Source organism: Ambystoma mexicanum, chromosome 1p (assembly GCF_040938575.1).
Source record: "Ambystoma mexicanum isolate Mex_15411 chromosome 1p, UKY_AmexF1_1, whole genome shotgun sequence".
Lineage (NCBI taxonomy): Eukaryota > Metazoa > Chordata > Amphibia > Caudata > Ambystomatidae > Ambystoma > Ambystoma mexicanum.
The window spans coordinates 832,903,820-832,926,419 of NC_090921.1; the positions used below are offsets into that span (position 1 = coordinate 832,903,820).

At 48.2% G+C, this 22,600-nt stretch overlaps 1 protein-coding gene across 1 annotated transcript in view; it reads left to right on the forward strand.

Moving 5' to 3' along the window:
- Positions 1-22,600, forward strand: part of ITGA10 (integrin subunit alpha 10) — a 610,846-nt gene that overhangs the window by 576,503 nt on the left and 11,743 nt on the right. The window contains exons 28-29 of the mRNA XM_069652761.1: positions 13,240-13,335; positions 21,906-22,019. Of these exons, the coding sequence (XP_069508862.1) occupies positions 13,240-13,335; positions 21,906-22,019 (210 nt within the window). The remainder of the gene's footprint in view (positions 1-13,239; positions 13,336-21,905; positions 22,020-22,600) is intronic.

Here is a 22,600-nt window from a genome sequence, read left to right on the forward strand (position 1 = left end):
AGAGAGAAGTGTTCGAGCAACACTGAAACCCTAGTTGGCTATTAAATGGGGATCTATTTTAGGACAGAGAAGAAGGGTGCGGGCCAGATTTGTACAGCACTGAAAAGAAGGGTGCAGGTAGCCCTTAAGCTCAAACTGTGACCACTGGGAAGGACACTGGACTACTGTGAAAAGCAAAACACTTTGTGAAAGGATTTCTTTCAAAAGCCATCTGGTAAGGAGAAAAGATTTTAGGCAATTATCTCTTTCTCTCCAGATGGTTCCTTGATGTCAAGCTATACGTGTTTTCTGAACAGGGTGTAAAATGCCTGTTTCTGCATGTCTGCTCCCTTTTTGACAGGTTTGTGTATTTTCAGCATGTTGTGCACATGCCCGAATTTTGCATTTCATTTGTCTGGTAAGACCATTTCATGTACATGTACGGTCTATGCCATGTAGGTAATGGCACAAGATTTTTTGTCTTAGTGACATATTCATATTTTCAGCTTCAGTTTTAATTGGTGTGCGCATGCCCGGATTGTGAGTGGTCTAATTTAATGTAATGGCAGTTGCCGTGCTTCAGTTAAGCTCTTTTTAGACGTTTGTAAGTTAAAAAAACATTCAGTAAATTGGAGCCAGGAATTCAAATACTTCCATAGATTGCACAGTGTTTAAAATATGTCTTCTAGTTCTAGATTCTCAGGAACATTCTGAAGCATTTTGATGGTATTTTCTTTTTACCTTGAACATCTTTCAAAGTGACTCCTCTCCACACTGTGTTGCCAGGCTAAGTCTTTTACAAATCCAATTGTTAATTAGTCTTCCATTTTGTTTGGCAGACTTGAAGGCAAAAGAACTCTATTTATCGTTACATATCAATCACCTTTAACTTTTTTTCCTCATCGAAGACATTTGCTCCCCACATTTTGAGCATGGAAATAATTTGATTTACAAAAACATGGAATGACTTTCAAAGGTTTGGGCGTGTTATTGTCACATGTTTAGGCTTGTTATTGACCTCTTCTCAGCCAATCAGAATGTTTAGAGTGCAGCCACGCCCCCTCACGTCTGTCATATTGTAACAGCAGGAGAAGAGCCCTATGTTGGACACAGGTATCACCCCAATACTGCATCGAGTGTATAAGAGATGATATGCAATCAGACAACTGTATCGAATGTACCCTCACACTGAGATGGTAGCAGGATGTATGCACACACCATTAGACATCATAGAGCTATAAGTGAAACCTGGCAAGGGCAGAATGATGTCATGGAGGAAAGATACCGAGACTCACTGAAACGATCTGCAATTACTCAAAGAATAAAGATGTAACTGAAGTAACAAGAGAAACGTGTAATCAAGATACGAAGAAATCATATATGTAAAGAAGATAAAGTAACCTGCTGACTAATAAGTGTATATACGCAGAAACGCAAGGTAAATTAGACATAGAGAAGCTTGCTGCAGAGGAAAACATAACGTGGCTAGAGCGGCCATGATGGAAAGATGGACGCCAGACTTGTGTTAAAACCAATCAAGCTACCTCAGAGACAGACCAGGGCTGCAGAGTCAGGAGACGCTGGAAGAACCCATTTGTGTGAGGAATAAAGAGGAGTCTATTGGCAGGGGATCAATGATGCCACTTCAAGGAATAATTGCAAGGCACAAGGGAGTCAAAAGGATAAGCCATGTACGTAAGACATATTTCTCTTAGATTAAGCAAAGAAGAAAACTTCTGCACAAGCCAAGTATTAGACAATTAAAAGATGCAGAAAACCTATGCAAGATGGAATGAACAAGTCTCCAGGGGCCAAGAAGGGTAATGACACCCAGCTCAATTGTATCAAATAGCAGTAAATAGAAGGTTGAAATGAACAAATGTGTGGTCTCCTCACATGTGATTCAGAAGTCAAAAACAAGGGCTATTCATTAAGCTCAAATGAAGATAATGGTGTGCCTACACTCCCTTGAATGTCCCAGAACAGAGAACAGGCTTCAAGGTCAACTACAAAGGAGAAGCTTTGGCTTGGAGTCCAACCGATGAGAGATGATGGACTAATTTGGAAAGTGGGAAATAGTCTGATGTTACTCTCAGCACCTGAGTTTCATTTTACTTACGTTCTGCTAACAAGCCGAAAGTCCAAGGTTGGGAAAGCATGCCAACCAATCAGAGGGTCTAGGTAGCAACATGCTATACAATGTTGCATAGGCCAACCCGCTGCCATTTCTCCGCTATAATCAGTATTATACGGATTTAGAGGTGATTCAAAATGGGCCCACCAGATAAGGGGCATCCAGTAATATTGTTAGTACTTACATAATATATAGGTATATATGTTCCCTTAACCAATCTCTCCCTTCAATAAGTTTAACAGTTTACCATGGAGGATGATGTCATATATGACGCATATTGAGGTATAAAACCTCTGTATAATCAAATTTGGTTGTGAGTGCGTGAACATTGCCCTACTTTATGCTAATAATAAAGTAGTACTTTGCCATATTCTTTAAGGCTGTCTGGTTATTCGGGTCTGAGATCGTTATTGGCAAATCCATCTAGCACATGCGACACTTCAAGATGGTAGATCATAATACTACAAAACAAAACCACATTTAATTTACTAACTCAGTTTAGTTTACCTATTTACTTTATTCACTCGCAAAGCACCATTCTGAATGTAACCACGGAAACTGCAAAACATGTATTGCTACTACCACCATGTGCTAATAACCCTGTAGACCTTGGGAGGGGTGATTATCGCTATGGCTGATTACCCTCACCCAATTTATGGCCCTAGGGCTTCGCCTTGGGCCATAAGTTGGTGGTGGGTAATTATCCTGCAATAACAACCCTTCCCTCAGTGTATATGGCTATTTTATTTCCGCTCCCAAAAGGTTTACTAGAGCACAGGGTGGAAGATCTTTCAATTTCGGTTTGGAATTCTGCACTGCGCTTAGGCTAGATTGTAAGATGTCCATTATGGCATTATGTGTGTCTGTGTGTGTGTTTACGTTCTGTTTCCACACATTTGTGTGCATGTCTGAATAAAAGTGGTTTCTGGCCTGTACGTTTTGCATGTTTGCGCATGCAAGTACTGTATCTTTGTCTGCTTGGGTCTGTCACATGTGCTGCGCAAGGCTGAAATTGGATACATTTTGAACATTTAAAAAAGTGAATTTGTCAAAACACCCTGAGCTAATTTTCAAAATGTCTCTTGTGTGCACCCGTAAGGTCTAAGTGCATGCTAAAAATCATGGTAAATAGGTTTTAGATATTTGCCCTGAAAGACTGTTTTGGCGCATATGGAAAACCCTTGTTCAAAAAACGCATTTGCAAACACCTTGGGGGTAATTCATAGAATTTAGAGCAGAAGTGGCGCACGTGGCTGGTGCACAGAGGGAGTGTGCGCTAATCTGCGCCAGCTGCATGCGCCAAAACCTATTTTTACGCACAGCGTATTCATGGATACTAACATCCATAATCAGCCGTGGCGCAGAGTGGCACAGCGACCCTGCAGCAGCGCCCGTTACGCCCCCAACCCCGCCCCATGCGCCAAAAACATCGCACAAATCCAGCCCATGGCACAAAGGCCAGTGGACCAGCATACAGCCCCCCAACCACGAAAACCATGGAAAACTCCCCACGCACCGCTCGGAATATGCGTACCCCGCTCGGGCAAGCAAAATCATGTGGAAAACTCCCCGCGCACTCCTCGGAATATGCGTACTCGGCTCGCGCCAACGAAATCGCATCCAAAACTCCCCACGCACCCCTCGGAATATGCGTACTCCGCTCGCGCCAGTGAAATCACGTGTAAAACTCCCTGCGCACCCCTCGGAATACATGTACCCCGCCCGCGCCAGCAAAATCGCGTGTAAAACACCCCACGCACCCCTCGGAATACACGTACCCCACTTGCGCCAGTGAAAACGCATGGAAAACTCCCCGCGCACCCCTCGGAATACGCGTACCCTGCCCGTGCCAGCGACATCGTGCATAAAACACCATGCGCACCCCTCGGAATACGCGTACCCCACTTGCGCCAGTGAAAACGCATGGAAAACTCCCCACGCACCCCTCGGAATACGCGTACCCTGCCTGTGCCAGCGAAATCGTGCGTAAAACACCCTGCGCACCCCTCAGAATACGTGTACCCCGCTCGCGCCAGCGAAAGCACGTATAAAACACCCCACGCACCCCTCGGAATACACATACTCCGCTTGCGCCAGCGTAATCTCGTTGGAAAAAGACCCCCTGTGGTGTGGGCTGCCTCTGGAGCATGCCCAGGGGTGAAGGACTGCCTGCGGGGCATGCCCAGGGGTGACGGGCTGCCTGCAGAGCATGCCCAGGGGATTAAGGTCTACCTGCGGGGCATGCCCAGAGGTGATGGGCTTCCTGCGGGGCATGCCCAGGGGTGAAGAGCTGCCTGCGGAGCATGCCCAGGGGTGACAGGCTGCCTGCGGGGCATTCCCAGGGGTGAAGGGCTGCCTGCGGGGCATGCTCAGGGTGGATGGGCTGCCTGCCCGGCATGCCCAGAGGTGAAGGGATGCCTGAGGGGCATGGTCAGGGTGGATGGGCTGCCTGTGGGGCATGCCCAGGGGTGAAGGGCTGCCTGCGGGGCATGCCCAGGGGTGACGGGCTGCCTGCAGGGCATGGTCAGGGGTGAAGGGCTGCCTGTGGGGCATGGTCAGGGTGGATGAGCTGCCTGAGGGGCATGCCCAGGGGTGAAGGGCTGCCTGCGGGGCATGGTCAGGGTGGATGGGCTGCCTGCAGGGCATGCCCAGGGGTGAAGGGCTGCCTGTGGGGCAGGGTCAGAGTGTGTGGGCTGCCTGCAGGGCATGCCCAGGGGTGATGGGCTGCCTGCGGGGCATGGGGAGTGTGGATGGTCTGCTTGCATGTATACTGGGGGTGCGTGGGGAGTTTTACATGCGATTTCGCTGGTGCGAGGGGGGTATGCGTATTCCGAGGGGAGCGCAGGGTTTTTTCCATGCAATTGGGCAGCGTGGGCACTCCCGGGTGTGGCCCTCCCTCCCCATGGCCCCCGCAGGCAGCCCATCCACCGTGACCATGCCCCGCAGCCAGCCCTTCACCCCTGGGCATGCCCCGCAGGCAGCCCTTCACTCCTGGGAATGCCCCACAGGCAGGCCACATGTCACCATGCACTTGGGAGGACCAACTCATGTCCCTCACCCCTCCATTCACGGGCACCTGCCAGCAGGCCCCGACTCATGTCACCTACCCCCTATTGATGGGCTCCTGCCAGCAGGCCCCGACTGATGTCCCCCACTCCCACCCAACCACTCATTGACGAGCACCTGCCAGCAGGCCCGACATATGGCCCACCAAACACCATATCATAACAAAACAGACCCATGGCCCTAATGCCAACCCAAACCGCCCCCCCAGTACAAGCACGCAACCATCCACTGCACCCACTCCCAAATTACCCATGCCATGAGAGTCTTAAAAGAACCAGCATGGCCATGCATAGATGTACAACAGAGCCACACAGTGGCAAAACGTGACTGAGGCAATGCTCATAGAGACATGCACAAAACCAATGAAAGTACACAACACCAATAATGAAGACATATGAAATGTATTAAAAAACATAATAAAATACATAATGAAAATCACACTTGCAAATGAAGAAATAATTAAAGCAATACAAAAAAAAATGAAAATATCCAATGAAAAACAAAAATCCACGACATGAAAACTGAAAAGTGGTCCATCGCCAAAGTCCATATAAAGTAAATTTTTAAAAAAAACACAAAAAACCATTGATCCATGGGATGTTCAAATAACGAAAGTATGTACAAGTCTGGAACTATATACACTGCAATTCCGAAGGGTCCATGATCCCCAAACAAAAGGAAACCTACCAAAAATCCTATAAAAAAAAAACTATGACATTAAATTGAAGCAAAGTCCATGAACTCCAAAAACAATATATAAAGCAAATGAAACCTAAGCCTAAAGAACTATGTACAAAGGCAGTGGGCTAGTCCTATGGCTCACTCTTTGATGTTCCGGGCCAGGGCATCATCGAACTCCACATCAATGTTCCAGAGGCGGGCCTCTTCCCTGGCCTCGAGGTCTCGCAGGGATGCAGCCATGGCCTCCTCCAACTCCCTGCAAGCTGCTTCGAGGCACTCAGCCCGCCTCAACGCCCGGCGCATGGAGTTCTCCACCCTGACCATTGTGAGCCGTGCCTCCTCTGCCCGCCGCCGCTCCGCATCTATCTGCTGGCCCAACCGCTGCCACATGGAAGACACTCCCAATCCTGGGTCCTCCTGCCCGAAGGCCGATGCCTGCCCCTGGGATGTTGATGGCCCCGAGCCATGATCACTCCCACCCTGCGGCTACTGCTGCCATGCACGTGCCCTGCCTGTTGATGCATGCACGTCCTCCTCTTGCTGGGGTCCAGTTGGTGGGGTGGCCACCCCTGCTGGACCTCCGACTCCCGACTGTCGGGGATGTGTCCTCCTACAGCCTGGCTGCTGGCTCAGGGGCAACTCCACAGGGGGTCCAGGTGATACTTGGGTTTGGAAGATGGCACGGAGGACGACTGGCACATAGGGGGTTCAGTTGAGGAGGGGGTCGCAAGAAGTTCCTAGCACCAGTGGAATCCCCCCTCCAGGCCCCGTGCGTGGGCCTTTCCGTGGCCTCCTCCTCAACCAATCCCCCCACTAACCTGGATGACTCTGTGCCATCTTCCTCCATAGGCCCCTGTGGGGGCTCAGCTGCCCCTACTGCTGCCGAGGAGTCCACCTCCAAACGCCGCCTCTTGGACCTACCCTCGGCAGCTGTGGCCATGGACGCGGCACCAGACTCCTCACTCCCCGAAGGGATGACTACCCGGGAGGGGAGCTGGGCCCTGCGTCTGGCGGTGGGATCCCTGCCGCTGTGCTCCACAGCACCATCTCCGCCCTCTTCATCAGTTGACGCTGCAGACAGGGAGAGACAGAACACAGGCATCAGGGCACTGTACAATGGTCGTATACACACATGACAGTTGCACATGAGTGGCAGTGTCAAACTTCACAGATGGCGTCACACTCCCCAACACACATATCATTTGAACCCACACACATGCACAAATTAACAGGAATGGTGCATCAGGCAGCAGCATCCATACACACACAACATCATGAACATCCAAAGGTCAGCCTGACGTCACAAGCAACACAGGGAGTGCCAAACACATGCACACACGCCACCAAACAGACATGCATCTGTACATCTCCACCACCTGTCACAAAGCAATCACCGGCAACTATGTCACATCTGCCAATCGGCTCACTACATGTCTGTGTCACATGCATCCATGGCCTATCACAGTCGCATACATGTCAAACACACACACACGCACATGTACACCGTGCACGTACATGAAGGGGGAACCAGCACCCATGTGTCACACCCCAACCATGGCATACTACATACACAGAAATGCTAACATGTGTGCGTCTCTACATGCATTTGTGCATCATGCTTTGGAACACATACACCATTGATGTGCATCACACATGACTGGACTCACATGTGGCAGGCTCATGTCCCTGCACATACACATTCATACATGGACCTTTCCAGACATATGTCCATGCTGCACACTCCTGGCATACCTCAACATGCACTGCATCCAATCAGTACACATGGACACTTACCGCTGGACTCCAGACGGGTCTGCCTCTCAAGGACCTGAAGGTGAAGCGCTGCGCGTATGCATTCCAGGACCCTCATCTGGTCGTTGGTAAGGCAGACCCAGCACCCCTCGGCATCCGCTGCGTCCAAGAGGCGCCGGGCCTTCCTGAGGGTCCTGGACCTGAAGTCCTCCCAGTGCTTATGGACGTGTGGTAGGTTGCGGGTTGCAACCCCCTGCGCGTTGATGGCAACCACAATGTCCATCCAGATCCTTCTCCATCCATCCTTGTTGGCACGTGTTCTTCCGAAGAGGGCATCATAATGCACCAGGACTTGCTCCACCAGGATGCCAAACTCTCCTGCTGTGAAGCTGGCAGCCCTCTGCCTCTCTGGCTGGGGGTTGCCAGTGGTCTCAGATGTTGTTTCCCCCGACATGGCAACCCCCGAGGGAGGTGTGGGTGGGCAACTGGGTCCTGGTGCTGGGCTGTGGAGCGATGGAACTGCAGTTGGGAGTCTTCTGTTCCAGCAGGGGAGGTCACAGAAACTGGACCCCTGCAGATGGCTGATGTGCAGGCACCAAATAGCAGGACACGTGGCCAGCAAGCAGGCAGGCAGGCAGCAGCAGATGGCTGGTGGGAGTTGGCTCGGGGCTGTGGGGGGCAGGAAAAGGGCCTTCTGGGCAGGAGCGTGGTCTTCCGTGTGTTGTCGCATGGCCAGCTTGATACGGAGTGATTTTGCACGTGAAAAAACAGCACGTCGGCATGTAATTCAAGGAAAGGCCCTTAGCGTGTAAGCACGTATGTGACGTAACGCGTGCAGGCGTTTCCTTCTGAATGTGTAAATGGTCCACGCGGGTCTGCACGTGCTTTCAGTGGAGACAGACGCGTGTGTTTCTCCTACTTTGGGGTTCACACGCGATTACTTCACAGCGGTTACAGGGCCTATGCGTATTTATTTTCCATGCAGACGGTGAGTCGCACACGCTATTGCACACTATTTTTCCCACTGCGGGTGCCCTGTTTGTCGCGTACCCCATTTATTGACATCATAGTAGCCCGCGTGTTAATCGCGTATGCTTTTTTGTGTTCCTGGGTGCCGCAGCGTACTGCGTGAGGTTTTCTTACAAGCACGTGGGCTAAAGGGGTTGCATATATGTTGTGCTTGCATTTTTGGGGTGCCTGAGCGTTGTGTGAGCGTTATTTATCCCCAGGGTCCACTGGCAGCCTTGCAGGAACACAGCAGTGTGTCTACCATCACGTACCCTGCCTCCTTCACCCCAATTGACCAGGACAATGGTTCAGTGCACCGCCTGTTGGCAGTAGTACATCCGTGCCATGGTTGGGAGGCCACCAAAGGTTATGGGGGGGGGCTCAGCTGGGTGTCCTGCCAATGTTGGGAGTGGTCGGGCATGTGGTTGGGGAGACCAGGGAGTACGTGGAGTCCAGGGTGGCCAGGGTGGCCGTAGAACGCAAAGAAGCCGGGATGCACCACAGGGGCAGGATGTCCAGCCACATGGCTGGTGCAGCCATGCCACCACCCCTTGTGGATCCAGGTGATGCTGCTGTTGCATCAGACCCTGGCAGCCTTGCGATCTGACAGTAAGTAACATGTGCTGACACGGGCCCATCGGTAATGGTAGCTGCAGCTGCCGCCGTGGCGACCACCACACAGCCCGCCACCCACCAGGGTTACTCGTAATATGGTGGTACGGTATGGACGGTGCCAGTGGCGTACTGGCACCATCTATGGTGTACCGCCATACTCATAATAACCCCCTTTGTATGTGTGGTAGATTTTTGCCAAGTGAGTTCATCAGGTCCCATGTCAGGTGTGAATGTCTCATGCCGGTTTACATTTCTCACGTTGCACTTAATGACGATTGTGTCATGTGTTGTGCATTTGGTTGGCTGTTCAGCTGTTGCATGCCATGGCATGGCATGAAGGACAGGGGTCATGGGTGTTGGGAGGGTTTGGATGACACAGCAGTGATTTACATGGCCTGTTTTTCAGGAGGGTGGTGGGATATTCACCTTGCATGTGTTACTTTTGGTTATGTTTAAGTAGCTAGGGATGCACACAATGTAGCACTTCTGTGCAAACATTCTCAGGGTGTTAAGGCTGTCTCTTTTTCATCATCGATTGTCACCTGGTATGTGCCAGGCCTGTGTGCACTCCGCAGGGGTGGGAGTTTAGGTGTAAAATGTGGTCACAAGCTGGGTCCGGGCTGCCTTGACACGTACCCTTTCCGCACCCATGAGCAGCGCCTGTGCATGTGGTTGGGGATGTGGGGGAATCACCATGTCCACCGGTACACCCTGCCGTGTTGTGACGTTGTGCAGGGCACATGCTGCTACAATGATCCTGCACACTACTGGGGGTGCATATAGTAGCTGGCCGCCAGAGAGGTCAAGGGAGCGTAAGCGTGACTTGAGCACTCTGAATGTGCGCTCCACTATGGCCCTGTTTGCAATATGGGCTTGATTGTATCTTACCTGGGGAGGTGTGGTGGGGTTCCGTATTGGCGTCATCATGTGGCTGCTGAGAGGGTAGGCACTGTCCCCTGGGGAGGTCATGATGGTTGTCATTAGTTGGGTTTGTGTATTTGTCTGTGTGTGGCATGCATGCATATGCACAGGCATTTGTACTAACCTATGAGCCATGTGTTGCCATGCTTCCCAGCTTCCAGGGCCCAGATCAGGGCAGACAATCTGTATATGAAACTGTCATGGGTGGACCCTGGATAGTTTGCATGGACAGAGGTGATGATTCCATGGCATCGCATACAACCTGCACAGTCATGGAATGCCAGTGCTTGCGGTTGCGTTAGATATTTTCAGTGGGCCTAGGTGGACATAGGGCCACATGGGTGTAATCTATGGCACCAAGCACTTTGGGGAAGTGTTCCACCCTGTAGAAGACCAGGACCACGGCCTGCCTTTCTGTGGGTGTTCTGGGCATGTGTATTTGCCTGCGGACTGAGGGGCGTGCAGTGATGATTGCCAACACCTGGTGTAGGCAACGTGACTGCGTGGGCTGTGAGACGCCCCCCACTATGGCAGTTGTCCGCTGAAATGACCCAGTGGCCAAAAAATGCAGTACATTGAGCACCTTCTCCAAGGAGCTCAATGCTTGGGAGCACAGGGTGGGTGATGCGAGTTCATCCTCCCATTCCCTGACCAGCTCTAGGATAATGTGAGGTGGTACCTATACCTGTCATAGACCTGGTCATCAGGCATCCCAAAAAAGGCTGGTCCTGGCCAAAAAATGCAGGGCCTGGCTATTCTCCTCCTGCTGCGGTGGCCCACGATCACTGCTGCGAGGAATGGGACATTCATTGTAGCTGTATATGCTTGTTTGTTGTTTGCGTGCACTTTTATGCTGTGCGGGGGCGCTTCCGCCTGCTTTCGTGTGGCGGACGTAATTGTGCGTGTGCGTGTGTTTTGACTTGCCGGGTTTTCCCCATTTGATTCCATGAATATGTGTTGTTCACTTGCGTGTGGGCGTTGCATGTGTTTCCCAGCGGTACTTCCCACGTTATGCCTACATTTTCATGCGTTGTTCCCCGTTCCCCGTGTTCTGCCCCCTTTTTAGGTGTGTGCCCGAGAAGTTGTGCGCTTTCCCCGTTCCTGTCGCGCACGTATTTGGAAAGTCGCAGTGACATATAAAATAAGCGCAGATTTGGCACACATCCAGGATAAAACACACTCAGGGCCTTCCATGAATCGCACGCGTGCGATTCGCACGCGTGCGACGGCTTTTGCAGGCTTGTGCCAGCTTGCGCCACAAATTTCGGCACACATTTATTCCATGAATTACCCCCTTTATTTTTTAGCGCAAACACATCCACGAACATTTTCAAAATGTGTCACGCTTATTCTTATGTGTCAGAGCTTTATTTGTGGCAAGTCTGGCTAAACTTCATGGATGCGTTCCAAAACTACAGAGGACATTTTCTTTACAGGATTGAATGCAAAGCGCCACGTAAATGTAACTATGGTGTCACTATCTTCACACCCTAATGTATATAAATATTGTATGTTAACTTTGAGAACTGCCCACTCTCCGGGTTTGTGGACTTCACAGTGGGTCCGAAGAGGCCGTGCTGGAAAGAAAATGAGATGGAGCCTATAGCATTTCTTTTAGCAACTCTTTTATATACACGGATTATTAATATGTGGCGCTGTCGCCAGGGTCAAGGTTAATGGAGGGTGGTAGAGTCTCCCTTCTCTTGGCCTTGTGTAGATGTTTGACTGCATTGTTTGGTATGTTATGTGAACAGGTGGCAGTTGTGTTATCACTTCATAGTCATTGTAATTCATTAATTTTATCGAATTAATTTTCAAACTGTTTTGCCTTATTTGTGTAATTGAATTTCAACTGTATGTTATTGTTTATAATTTGTGAAATGTTTATTTTATAAACCAAATTTCTTTAAAAAAGAAAAAGTTCTCTGGAATATACCACAACATTTGGCAGAGTTGGGAGGAGTGGGGGATTCTGAGGGGCAGAATATGCCTCTAAAAACAAAAATAAGAAATTTGATTTGGCAGAACTATCTGCTGACTCGGGGCTGGTTCTACAGATCTGGGGCAGAGTCCACACACCTCATAGGACCTACATACCTAGCACTTGCTATGTGGACATTGTGAGTGTGTGTGTTGTGGCCTGGACATGAACGAAGGCCATACCGCTGATAAATTACCGTTTGGGCATGGCCTAGGGCCATGCCTCGTTGGTACACACTCTGTTTCAGGTTTCCGAGATCCAGTGCCCATTGGGTCGCTGTGAGGGCAGGACCATGGCAGGAGGCAATTCCCTAGGCATGCTGTCTACCTGGCAAGCCAAACACACTCCCTACTGACTTGAACTGTGGTTCCCGAGCGCGTTCGAACTACCAGTGCTTTGAGGTCATACCAATGATACATAAGGCGCTATTTAAATGCCAAGTAACATAACATAACTTGGTTTCTTAGGGGGACTGCAGCGTGGGCTTTTGGTACAGTGTCTCTTTTTCATGGACTTTAGCCAGACCCACTGGGAACACTGGGCCTCGGGGATGACAATGGCCTATTGGGCATTTTGTGACTGTGAGGTGCCGAGGCATTGCCATGCCAGTGGTCATGCACCCAGCACTCTGTCCAGTTGACTAATTGGGTATGTTTGAATGAACTCACCCAGTGAACTCTACGACTGTTGGAGTTAGAGACCACTACTGTAAGGAGCGTCAGGCTACCCACAAGACTATCATGACTTCCTCTATGAGTATTCAACATCAGGGGTTATGGCCACTGTGAACATTTGTGTGTGAAATCCATTTATTTATGATATATCAACTTGTGTTTCACAGTGATTGTGCTTTATCAAGGTTAAATGTCACTGTGTGTAGTTCAGTCGAAATCAGCATAGCCGGTAACACTGATGGCCACCATTAGCGCCTAATTGCCTCGGACATCTGTTTATGCAGGCGTCGACTGTTCATTGAATTTATTTGTTGTCCTGAAATCTATTCCTTTATTTTGTGCCCCGTTTGGTAAACTGTAAGTGTAATTCTATTATAGTAGCATGAACAAATTGTTTCCTTTTATTCTCTCGTTTTTTAAAACATTAGGCAAAATTCAAGTCTGTGCAGGTGGTTAGCACGTTCATGCTGGATGCAAATGAGAACAGCCTCCTGTTCCTGGACGAGTCCACACACCGAAGAGAGGTAAGGGGGTGCGGGAAGATGTGAATGTAGTCTCCCTAATGTGGGCCGTCAGTGCCGATACAATTCACAATGGAAGGGAACAGAAATAATCTGGTCCTCATTCTCTCTAGTGGTGTCTTCCTCCTCGTCCAGGCAGGCCCACCTGGTGCAACGTGTACACGTGCACCTGCAGACTCTGAACCTGAGCCCACCCCTCCTTGCCCAACACACCTGCTGCTCCTCTTTCCCTCTGAATCACCACATCTAGGGACGCCTTGTGCAATTCAAGCCCAGGGGTGGACTGGGAACCAAAAGAGGCCCTGGAAATAATGTTCAAAGTGGACCCATATTACACATTTTCAGCAAGCCCAACCCTTTTCCAATGAGAATATGTGAAAAGAACATAAGTTACCACACAAAAGAGGCCCAGGGTGCAGAGGCCTACCCGGAAATCTCCAGAGTTCCCTCTAGGCCAGCTCACCCCTGGTTCAAGGCTCTACAAAAGCATTGTTCCTCTCCTTCCTACCTCCCTCCACCACTTCCTCACCCTGTGTCCTTCCCCTGTACTACCAGAAATGTGTCAGGCCTAGTATGATAGTTGTTGTCTGTCTCATTTACTACTTTCCCCTCCCTCCTTATCATTGTCAAAGCTCTTGCACTATCTGAAATGTCGCCAGGCCTAGTACGATAGTTAATTTCACATTCTTAATGTCTCAAGGTCTTGTAAGAATGTCATTGTATTTTCCCTTGCCTTGAAGCGCTTTGAAACACATGTGTGTATAGGCACTATACAAATAAACTATCAATATCAATTAAAGGGCTAATATATTTCTCTTGATGTAAACACTGAACTGTGGCAGGAATACCGAACCCAATAATCAATCAGTCGTTACATAGACCTGCTGGACAGGCCCTGAAGACTTTAATAAAGGTGTAAAACCACTCGATAAAGTCTTGCACAATGATGACCTGGCAATCCAAAAGCACTTGATGTCACCAACAAGGCACCTGTGCCACAACTACACTGGACCAGTTGCCCACGTGAAGCAAACGTTCAAAAACAGCAAAACATTTAATGGCAGGATCTTGCAGGAGCTTAATAGTGAAAATCACGGTTAGAGGAATATTCTGCACCTGAGCACTATGCAACATCAAACACGGCAACTCACAAAAATGCATTATCACATTGAAATGTTTACATTCCATTACTGACAATTTTTATTTTTTATTTACATTTTTAAAGTGCTCACACAGCCCGGGGGCACTGTTACAGGAATATGGTCTCTTAGTTGCATATTTATAACGCATTTAATACCCGGAGGTTTCTAAGCGCAGACCCGGGGATCGAACCTGTGTTGCTTCGTGTAGTCAAGTTTCCAAGGCGAGCACGTTGCTGCTGAGCTATCCTCCCAGGACAATGACACTGGGGTGGACGGTAACCAATGGTGTGACGCCCAATCCCGGTAAATTGTCCTGCATCTCGGTGCAGTTGGGACTAACCCCTTTGGAAAGCATTTCCTCCACCTGACCAGGAAGTACGACTTCCCTAAGCCACAATCTCTGCACAAATGCAGGGAAAATGCCAGGGAGTAAGGGGGAGGCAAGAACCTGGAATGGAGTGATGAAGGATGTGCAGGGGGTAAGTGTCGGGGCTTGGTGGACAGGAAAGTGCATGTTATGAACACCTGGGAAGGAAGGAGACAAGTGCATGGCAAAGTGCTGCAAGAGGGAATCAAATGTGCAAGTGCTGGGGATAAGTGGAGCCAAGTGCACAGGGTAAAGCCAAATTGAGAATGTGCCGTAGGCTACAATGGGTTTTAAAACTCATATACGCCTTCTCTCATACCTAGGTATGGAATGCTATTGCGAGCTCCATGTATTCATGGAATCCGAGGGGCAAAACAACCCGACGTGCAAAGAATTTCATTTTGCCTGTGGAATGCCCACAACACGCCCCCACGCAAAGCAGATCCAGCCACATAAACCAACTTTTGCGCAGTCCGCATCCCCGCTTGTCAATACTGCAGGCTTTTCCCCCGCAATCTAGGCAGCACCACAGTGATATTGCCTACGGTCCCTTGTAACTATATGCTCGAAAGAGCATATAAACCATCATATCACACCACCACGCTGACTCTCTCCTTTACACCACCACTCAACTAGAACACAGAGATACTATGACACCATTCGGTATAACTGTTCTCATACCAACATCCACCGCACACTCCACATCATTCTAAGTTACACCACCCCCCAGCCAGGCGTTCTCCTCAGGCCTAACGCAGCCACATCGGTCTGGATAAATCCTGCCAGAACGAACACATACTCCTGATCTCTCAACCACCACACCTACCGCTAAGAAGCAGCTATTACATGAATACCACATCAGCTGCACACATACCCGGTGCCCAAACGCACCTTTGACTCTCTCTACTCTCTCTACTGATCTGAACTTCGGTTATCAAGGGCTTTCAACCTACCAGCGCCGTCATACCATACCAATGGTATATAAGGCGCTATATAAATGCAAAATAACATAACATAACATAACTGCACCTCGATAAAATGCTTTACATGTCTCATAACTCATGTCTGCCCCGGTAAATCTGTGTGCGAACCCCCGTAAATGATGGCTGCACCCTGCTAATCTGCATACGAGCATCGCTAACTTCAATCGGCACCTCAACGGCATGCCGGCACCCCTAAATTCCTGACTGTACCTTACCTTTGCACATTGGTTCCTATGAGTTTGGGACTTTGCGCCTCCTATCATTTGGCTGTGAGATCGCAAGCTTTGCATGCATCTTTCCCTGACGTGATGTGTGGTCAGATCCATGAATATGCTTTTTTTGCGCATTGCTGGGTATGTGACTCCTTTTGGATAGCCCGTCCGTCGTCGTGCACACGTAAATCCTAGTTCTTCCTCATTCTGCATAGGCAATGGGGACTATGCATGTTCCGCCCCCTATTTATTTCCTTGTGTAGGCCCGTCCCGAACTTTGCGTGGAGTGTCGCGCAGAGTGCCGACTTCACACAAAGACGTGACAGACCGGCGTAAAGTCCCTGCAAGGTCCCGGAAAAGCACGTCAAGTCAGATCCACGAATCGACGAAAGGAGTTCTACGCACTGAAACATGCGCAAACTCACTTTTCAGCCCACAAAAAAAATCCGAAAATCAGTCCCTAAATGTAGAACTCTTGGTGTGAAGACGGTCTGACTGGTTAACCACCACCCCTCATCACAGTCAGTGGTACTGGCCACAGCCCTTTCACGGGGCAAATCCAAAGCCAGATCATCCCTAAACCCTAAATCTGGAAAGAAGCAGAAGTTATCAGATTATTTCAGAAAGAACCCATATGAAAACAGCTCTCTGCATTTATACAGGCAAACTCGGATGCAATACCTGTGGCATGCAATTTGCAACTGTGCCTATATGTCCATAAAAGGGCATTTGGGGGTTTCTTTGATGCAAAGCAGGTTGCCACGGACCTGACCGAGTCCTCTGCAAACCACAGAGCACACACAACATGTGGAGCGGCTTCAACGCCTTTTATGGTTTTCCCAATGGGAAGAGATGGAGAAGGGTCTATTGGATGGAGATCCAACTCAAATTGGAAATTCTAAGCACACTGTGGGAGGCAGGAGGGTTAAAGGACGGTTAGTGATGGCCGGGCATACATTTGTTGTAGGGGATGAAGGCCGATTCTAGACGGGGTCCTCCACCCTCAGCAATAACTCACACAGACCCCTTGTCCCTGCTCGGGTCTCCGGATGCACTGCCCTCGTGCTCCAGACGTGCCATATTTATTAACTTGGCCTCGGGACTGAACACATCATGAGGCTCTTAAAGAGACATACCACAATTTGAACAGGAACTATCATCCAAAATCCAATCACTTCAGCTAAATACCAATATTCTGGGCATCAGTTCCTCCAACAGCATCCTTTAGCTCACTAACAGACTCAGGGACTGTTAAGTGCCCCAGCGCACTTCTTGATCTTTGTCTTTGCCTGCCTTTGCCTAGGCCTTGTGCTATGCAAAAAAACCTACATAAATAAATAACGTCATCAGATACATTTACAAGCAGGTAAGATACTGCAGGGCAATCCGAGCACATCTCTGGCCTCCAGCATGACATATATAGGCTTGTGTTTGGGTCTCTTGCATCTCCCCTAAACCCAGTGTTCGAAGTGTACCAAAAGAAGTAGTGGAACTATGGTCCCTGCTGGCCTGCCCCTGCTCCCCACAAACCCCATCGCCAGGCCCCCTCCCATGTGTAATCTAAACCCCCAAAGAAACACACCTGCTGTTTAAGGGAATGTTCAGTGCACGGAAGTGCAAGTTCCAACTTCTTCCTACACTTTTATTTTAAAACAAAACCATTCTGGAACGGTTTCTTTTTAAAATAAGAGTATAAGAACAGGAGAACTTTCTTTTAAAGTAGAGGAGCACCGCTCCCAAACACTTGGACCACTGCCTAAACCAAAGAATAGCACTAATGTAGAAGAGATATTTCTGCTGAGGCAAACAAATTGGGTGGTGGGGCTAACGGAACAGTCAAAACCTGAAACACCAGTAAATAGACACAGAGGGCACAAAGAAATATCTGAAGGGAACCGCTTAAACATTTTCACAACTTGGGAGGTAAGCTCCAGTGAGAGACAGAAGATAACAAAAGACCAAACTCATAAGCCAAATGCCCTAAGGTCAGGCCCCTTATCTTCAGTGCCGGATTGACGTTTTTACAGTTCTGTGTTCTTAGATCTCTAGTTTTGCTAGTTTTTTTCGCAGAGTTTTTTGTCGAATATTATCAGCTGAAAAAACAAATCAAAATGTTTTCATTTTATTTGGGGTGGTCCCCCCAAACTCCCTTTCATATTATCTAGTCCCTATTCCCCGCATCTCCTACCCCCTATAGCCCCTTACACACCCCCACCCCGATATTTTTCCATTTGTTTTTTCGGCGAAAACTTTAATAAAAAAACTCAGCGAACAAACCATGGCGATGTAACAACGTCCTGCCGTTTTTAATAGCAGATTGTTGGTACAGAACACCACACATGGACTCTCAACCTCCTTCTGAAAAGTCCATAGGTCTCTGTCCACAGTTGCCCAATCCCTCCAATTGGACCAATACTCCACTGCCCTGGCTATCCAGAGTTCTGGCAATCATATGTGTTTATGTATAGTTCCTCCATACCTGCAGGCTGATGACTGTGGTAAGAACCAGAGTGTCCTCTAGGGCTAAATCCTCTCCTGAATTCCGGCTGTTCGACCAGCCTCCACCATCCCAATTGTTGGAAAACCTTGTCTGATAGAGGAATCATCTTTTAATAATCCTGTGAGACTGCTCTCCAGTGATCCAGCAGGGGGTTAACAAAAGGCTTAAGATGTAGTTCTCCCCCAACCACATGATCCAGGCAAGCTGGAACTTGTCCCTTACCTCGAATGGAGTCCCACAGTGACAGCAACTAGTTCTGCAGAAGATTCCTCCAAGGCTGACAAAGTCTAGGCCCCGATTTCTTGAAAAAATGGCTTTCCACATCCATACGAAACATCACTCTGATGAACTGGAGCTACTGGGGAGGAATGAGGCTAGATTCCTAGAGGTTTATTTGAAAGCCATCGCCTTGGAGAATTGCCCACACATGCCGCATGCCCCACACAGCCTATTTAGCAGCCAGTTAACCATGCAAGTATGGATTGTGATCCCTTCCCCATATAGCAACCCTATTTCCTGGGCACAGGGTTCCAAGAAAGAAAGAGTAAACACCAAAAACCTAACACCGTTAGGCTACTTGAGCCACCGCGAACTGGAGAAATGATTCGTGGAACTAGCAATTGGGAATGTGCAAATAGGTTCTGCCAGAAGTATTGCCTGGATCAGAAATATGGCATGTTGGGCTTAGCCATGTGAAAATGCAAATTCGATTAACCAAATCAGCCTCTTCAAATCGAGAACTGCACCAAATTCTCACAATGTTTCCAAAACTATTTAAAAAAAAAAGAAAATGCAGTAGAATTCCCCTGCTTCTTTACCATCACGCGCTTGAATGATGGCACTCTTGTCCAAAAAGCCAGCTTCCATAGGAGACATGAGTATAGAGACAGCCTATTGAAGGAGGACCAGCCAGGATTTTGACATCATCATCTGATGCTACTTCTCACACCCATGAATCCAAAATGCCCTTCCATGAATCTGGGAAAAGACCTTACTTCTCTAAGTGGCCCCTCTCTGCTGGCAATGTCATGTCTTTCGGTGAGGGAGGTAACTGAGCAAAAGTAAGGTCTCTTCTGTGCTTCAAAACAACAGGGAAGGTTTCTGGCCTTTAAAATACTTCTCTACTCTTCACACAGATATCTGGCTAACAGAATACCCCTCTGTGTTAATACACAAAACCATTCTGTGAGATTATCAATTAAGATCATAAGATCACCACTGCAATGGAAAGAGGAGGCAGAATCACATACGTGCACAAAGACTTAACCTACGCAAAGGTATATCACCCTCAGATTCCATCCTGGACTACAAACACTCCTACTGGTCCCCGCTTAGCTTCCTACTAATATACAGACCCCCTAATTCTCGGACAACTTCCCAGATGTAGTAGTTAACCTCATGGGGGACCACCAAAACTTCCCATGCTGGGAGATATCAACCATCGACTGGAGGAAAAGAAAAACATGACTCCCAAATCCATGACCTTTAGCAATTAGTAAGAGGACCCAGAACACAGCTGGACAGATCCCTGGGTGGAGGTGTCTACAATGAAAAATCTTACGCCTTTGACACCCCACCACCTTTACACTTGGGCGACCATACCACTGTCACTTTCACCATATTGACCCCAAATACATAACTACCGAGCAGCATCAAGGTGTCTTCAAAGTCAACCAAACCATGGAAGAGAAAAGTAGACATACTCCTCACAAAACTGGAATCATCCAAGCCCTGCCCCTCTGCCTACAGACAGACGCACCAGATGACCACCACAAACTAATCTAATACACTCTTGATGTACTGACCCCAATGAAGCCCTCCACGCACTCCCCAAAAAAGCAAGACACTTGATGGTCCACTACCAAACAAGGCAGTATTTCCTAATCTCCACTCCTGATCTGGGGGCTTCATGCGTCTAATCTTAATACAGATCTTTTTAACCAGCTAGTCACACATTTTCTTCATGGCCTGAGGTTTTTGAAAGAAAAAGACTAGAAAGGAACTACTTGATGAAGTCATGGCCTGTAATCGGTCTCTCCTTCCTCGACAAAACTGAGTCAGCCCAGAGTAAAGCTCAGCCAGCCCACACTAACATCATAGCCATCCCACTGGCCTTCCCACACAGCGAAAGCAGAGATAACAGTTTCAATGGAGCACATTTACAAATCAAAAAGTAATCTAATGCTAAATTATGTGAAAACCGGGCATGGCAACTACATCCCACACACTTTCCTTTTGATTGTGAACATTGTGTTTTTCACAAACGAAGAGATAAAGCTACTTGCGCCTCTGAGGGCTCTGTTAACAAAACTGCAGAGCAACACGACTTTGCAGAACCAGGCTTGTGTCAATAAATGCATTTTCGACTAAATAGTATTTTTCCAAGCAAGTCACACATTTTCAAACGTAGTGTGTGTTCGCGACATTCCAATCCCAACAGAATGGCCTGGCTTTTTTTGCGCTCGCGTGTAAGCATTTCGCATACTTTTTCAAATGTGCATTTCATAACACTTTCAGGGCTCCCCTTTACAATAATCTAAAGAACACGGGGAGATTCGCTGAGGTGATATGAGCCTGCCTTTTGCAAACTGATACCCTTCCATTCTGCAGTAGCAAACAGTAGAGAAACCTGCAGCCCCTCGAATGAGGTAGCCACCGTTCAACTAGGACTTCTCCCAACACTGTCAGTGCACATACAATCTCCTGCTGCACTGGGGCCTGTGCCAGGTCTACACCCTTACTATTACCCATGAGCCAGTCAGCCGTGCACATGCATTACCTGCAACGGAGTGGCCTCCAGGCAGATCATAGACTGTGCCACGGAACAAAGTCATCCGTTCCAACCGAGCACAGAAACAGCAACACCTATAAAACAACTACAGCGCAGCACCGCACCGAGAACATCTCACTGCACACAACCTCCAAGGGCAAGTGAGCCACAATAGTGGGACCGATGCCAATATTCCTCGACATCTGTAAAAGAATAGGTACAATAGGGGATGTTCTCATAAGGACACACAAGCCTGGAGCCTCAGTAATGAGGCCTTGTTCGCAGCTGCAAATGCACTGCAGAGCCATCACCCATTAGGTAGTCACCTGTAGAACCAGTGGCATCTGGTGGCATGCACCACAGGTATTGCCTCCATCATAAATATTGTCTCCAGGGAACCGACAAAATGGAAAGTGGGTAAGTATCGCGAGATCCTGTGTGCCGCAGTTAGGCAGGGAACGTTTTGTGGTGGATAGGCTGTGTCTATAGGGATTATTCTACTTGACAGGGGGTGATCCCCTCCTCAATACGTATGGACTGACCATCATGGTGGGGACTGGAGGGGATGAACCATCTAAGCAGTCTCCATTCCTTTTCAGATGATTTTGGAGGTCATCTTGCCCAAGCGCATTCCTCTGTCCTTGTGGATCCTGATTGGCAGCATCATTGGAGGTCTTTTGTTGTTGGCGTTGATTATATTTATTTTATGGGAGGTAAGTGCTTAACGGCTTGTAATTATTTTATTTATAATCTTCAAAGAGTCATGTAGCACCTCACACTCTATGATAGTTTAACCTCAGTAGATGAAGAGTAGGAAGGCCTGTTAAGCAATGCTGTTGAGCATTATGGAAAAACAAACTGCTTAATAATTTGGAAAAATATTAACATTGGTGCTATATGTTTCTTGGTAAATGATCATCTATAAATTGGATGCAAAATATACTGCCCGTAATCTCCTAAAATCTTCTTTACCCTTTCTTTCCCCTTTTATCTATTGCTTTGAAACTTTCATTCATTTTAGACTATATATAAATGCATAGTTTGTGCCAATAGATTTTGGATTGTGTGCGTAACATGTCTTATAATGTATGTTTTTTTAAATTTTGAACCCCCAAAAAAGAAAAACTATTTAAAATAAAGCCACACCACACAACACAGAGAATCACTATGGCACCTTTCAATGTATTCACAGAAATCTCCCAAAGAGCATTTAAATTTACTGTGGTCAACTGATACCAAATGGCTTTTGGTGAAATGTGAAGTTATCTACAGAATCTAGTGCCTCTGGAAGTCA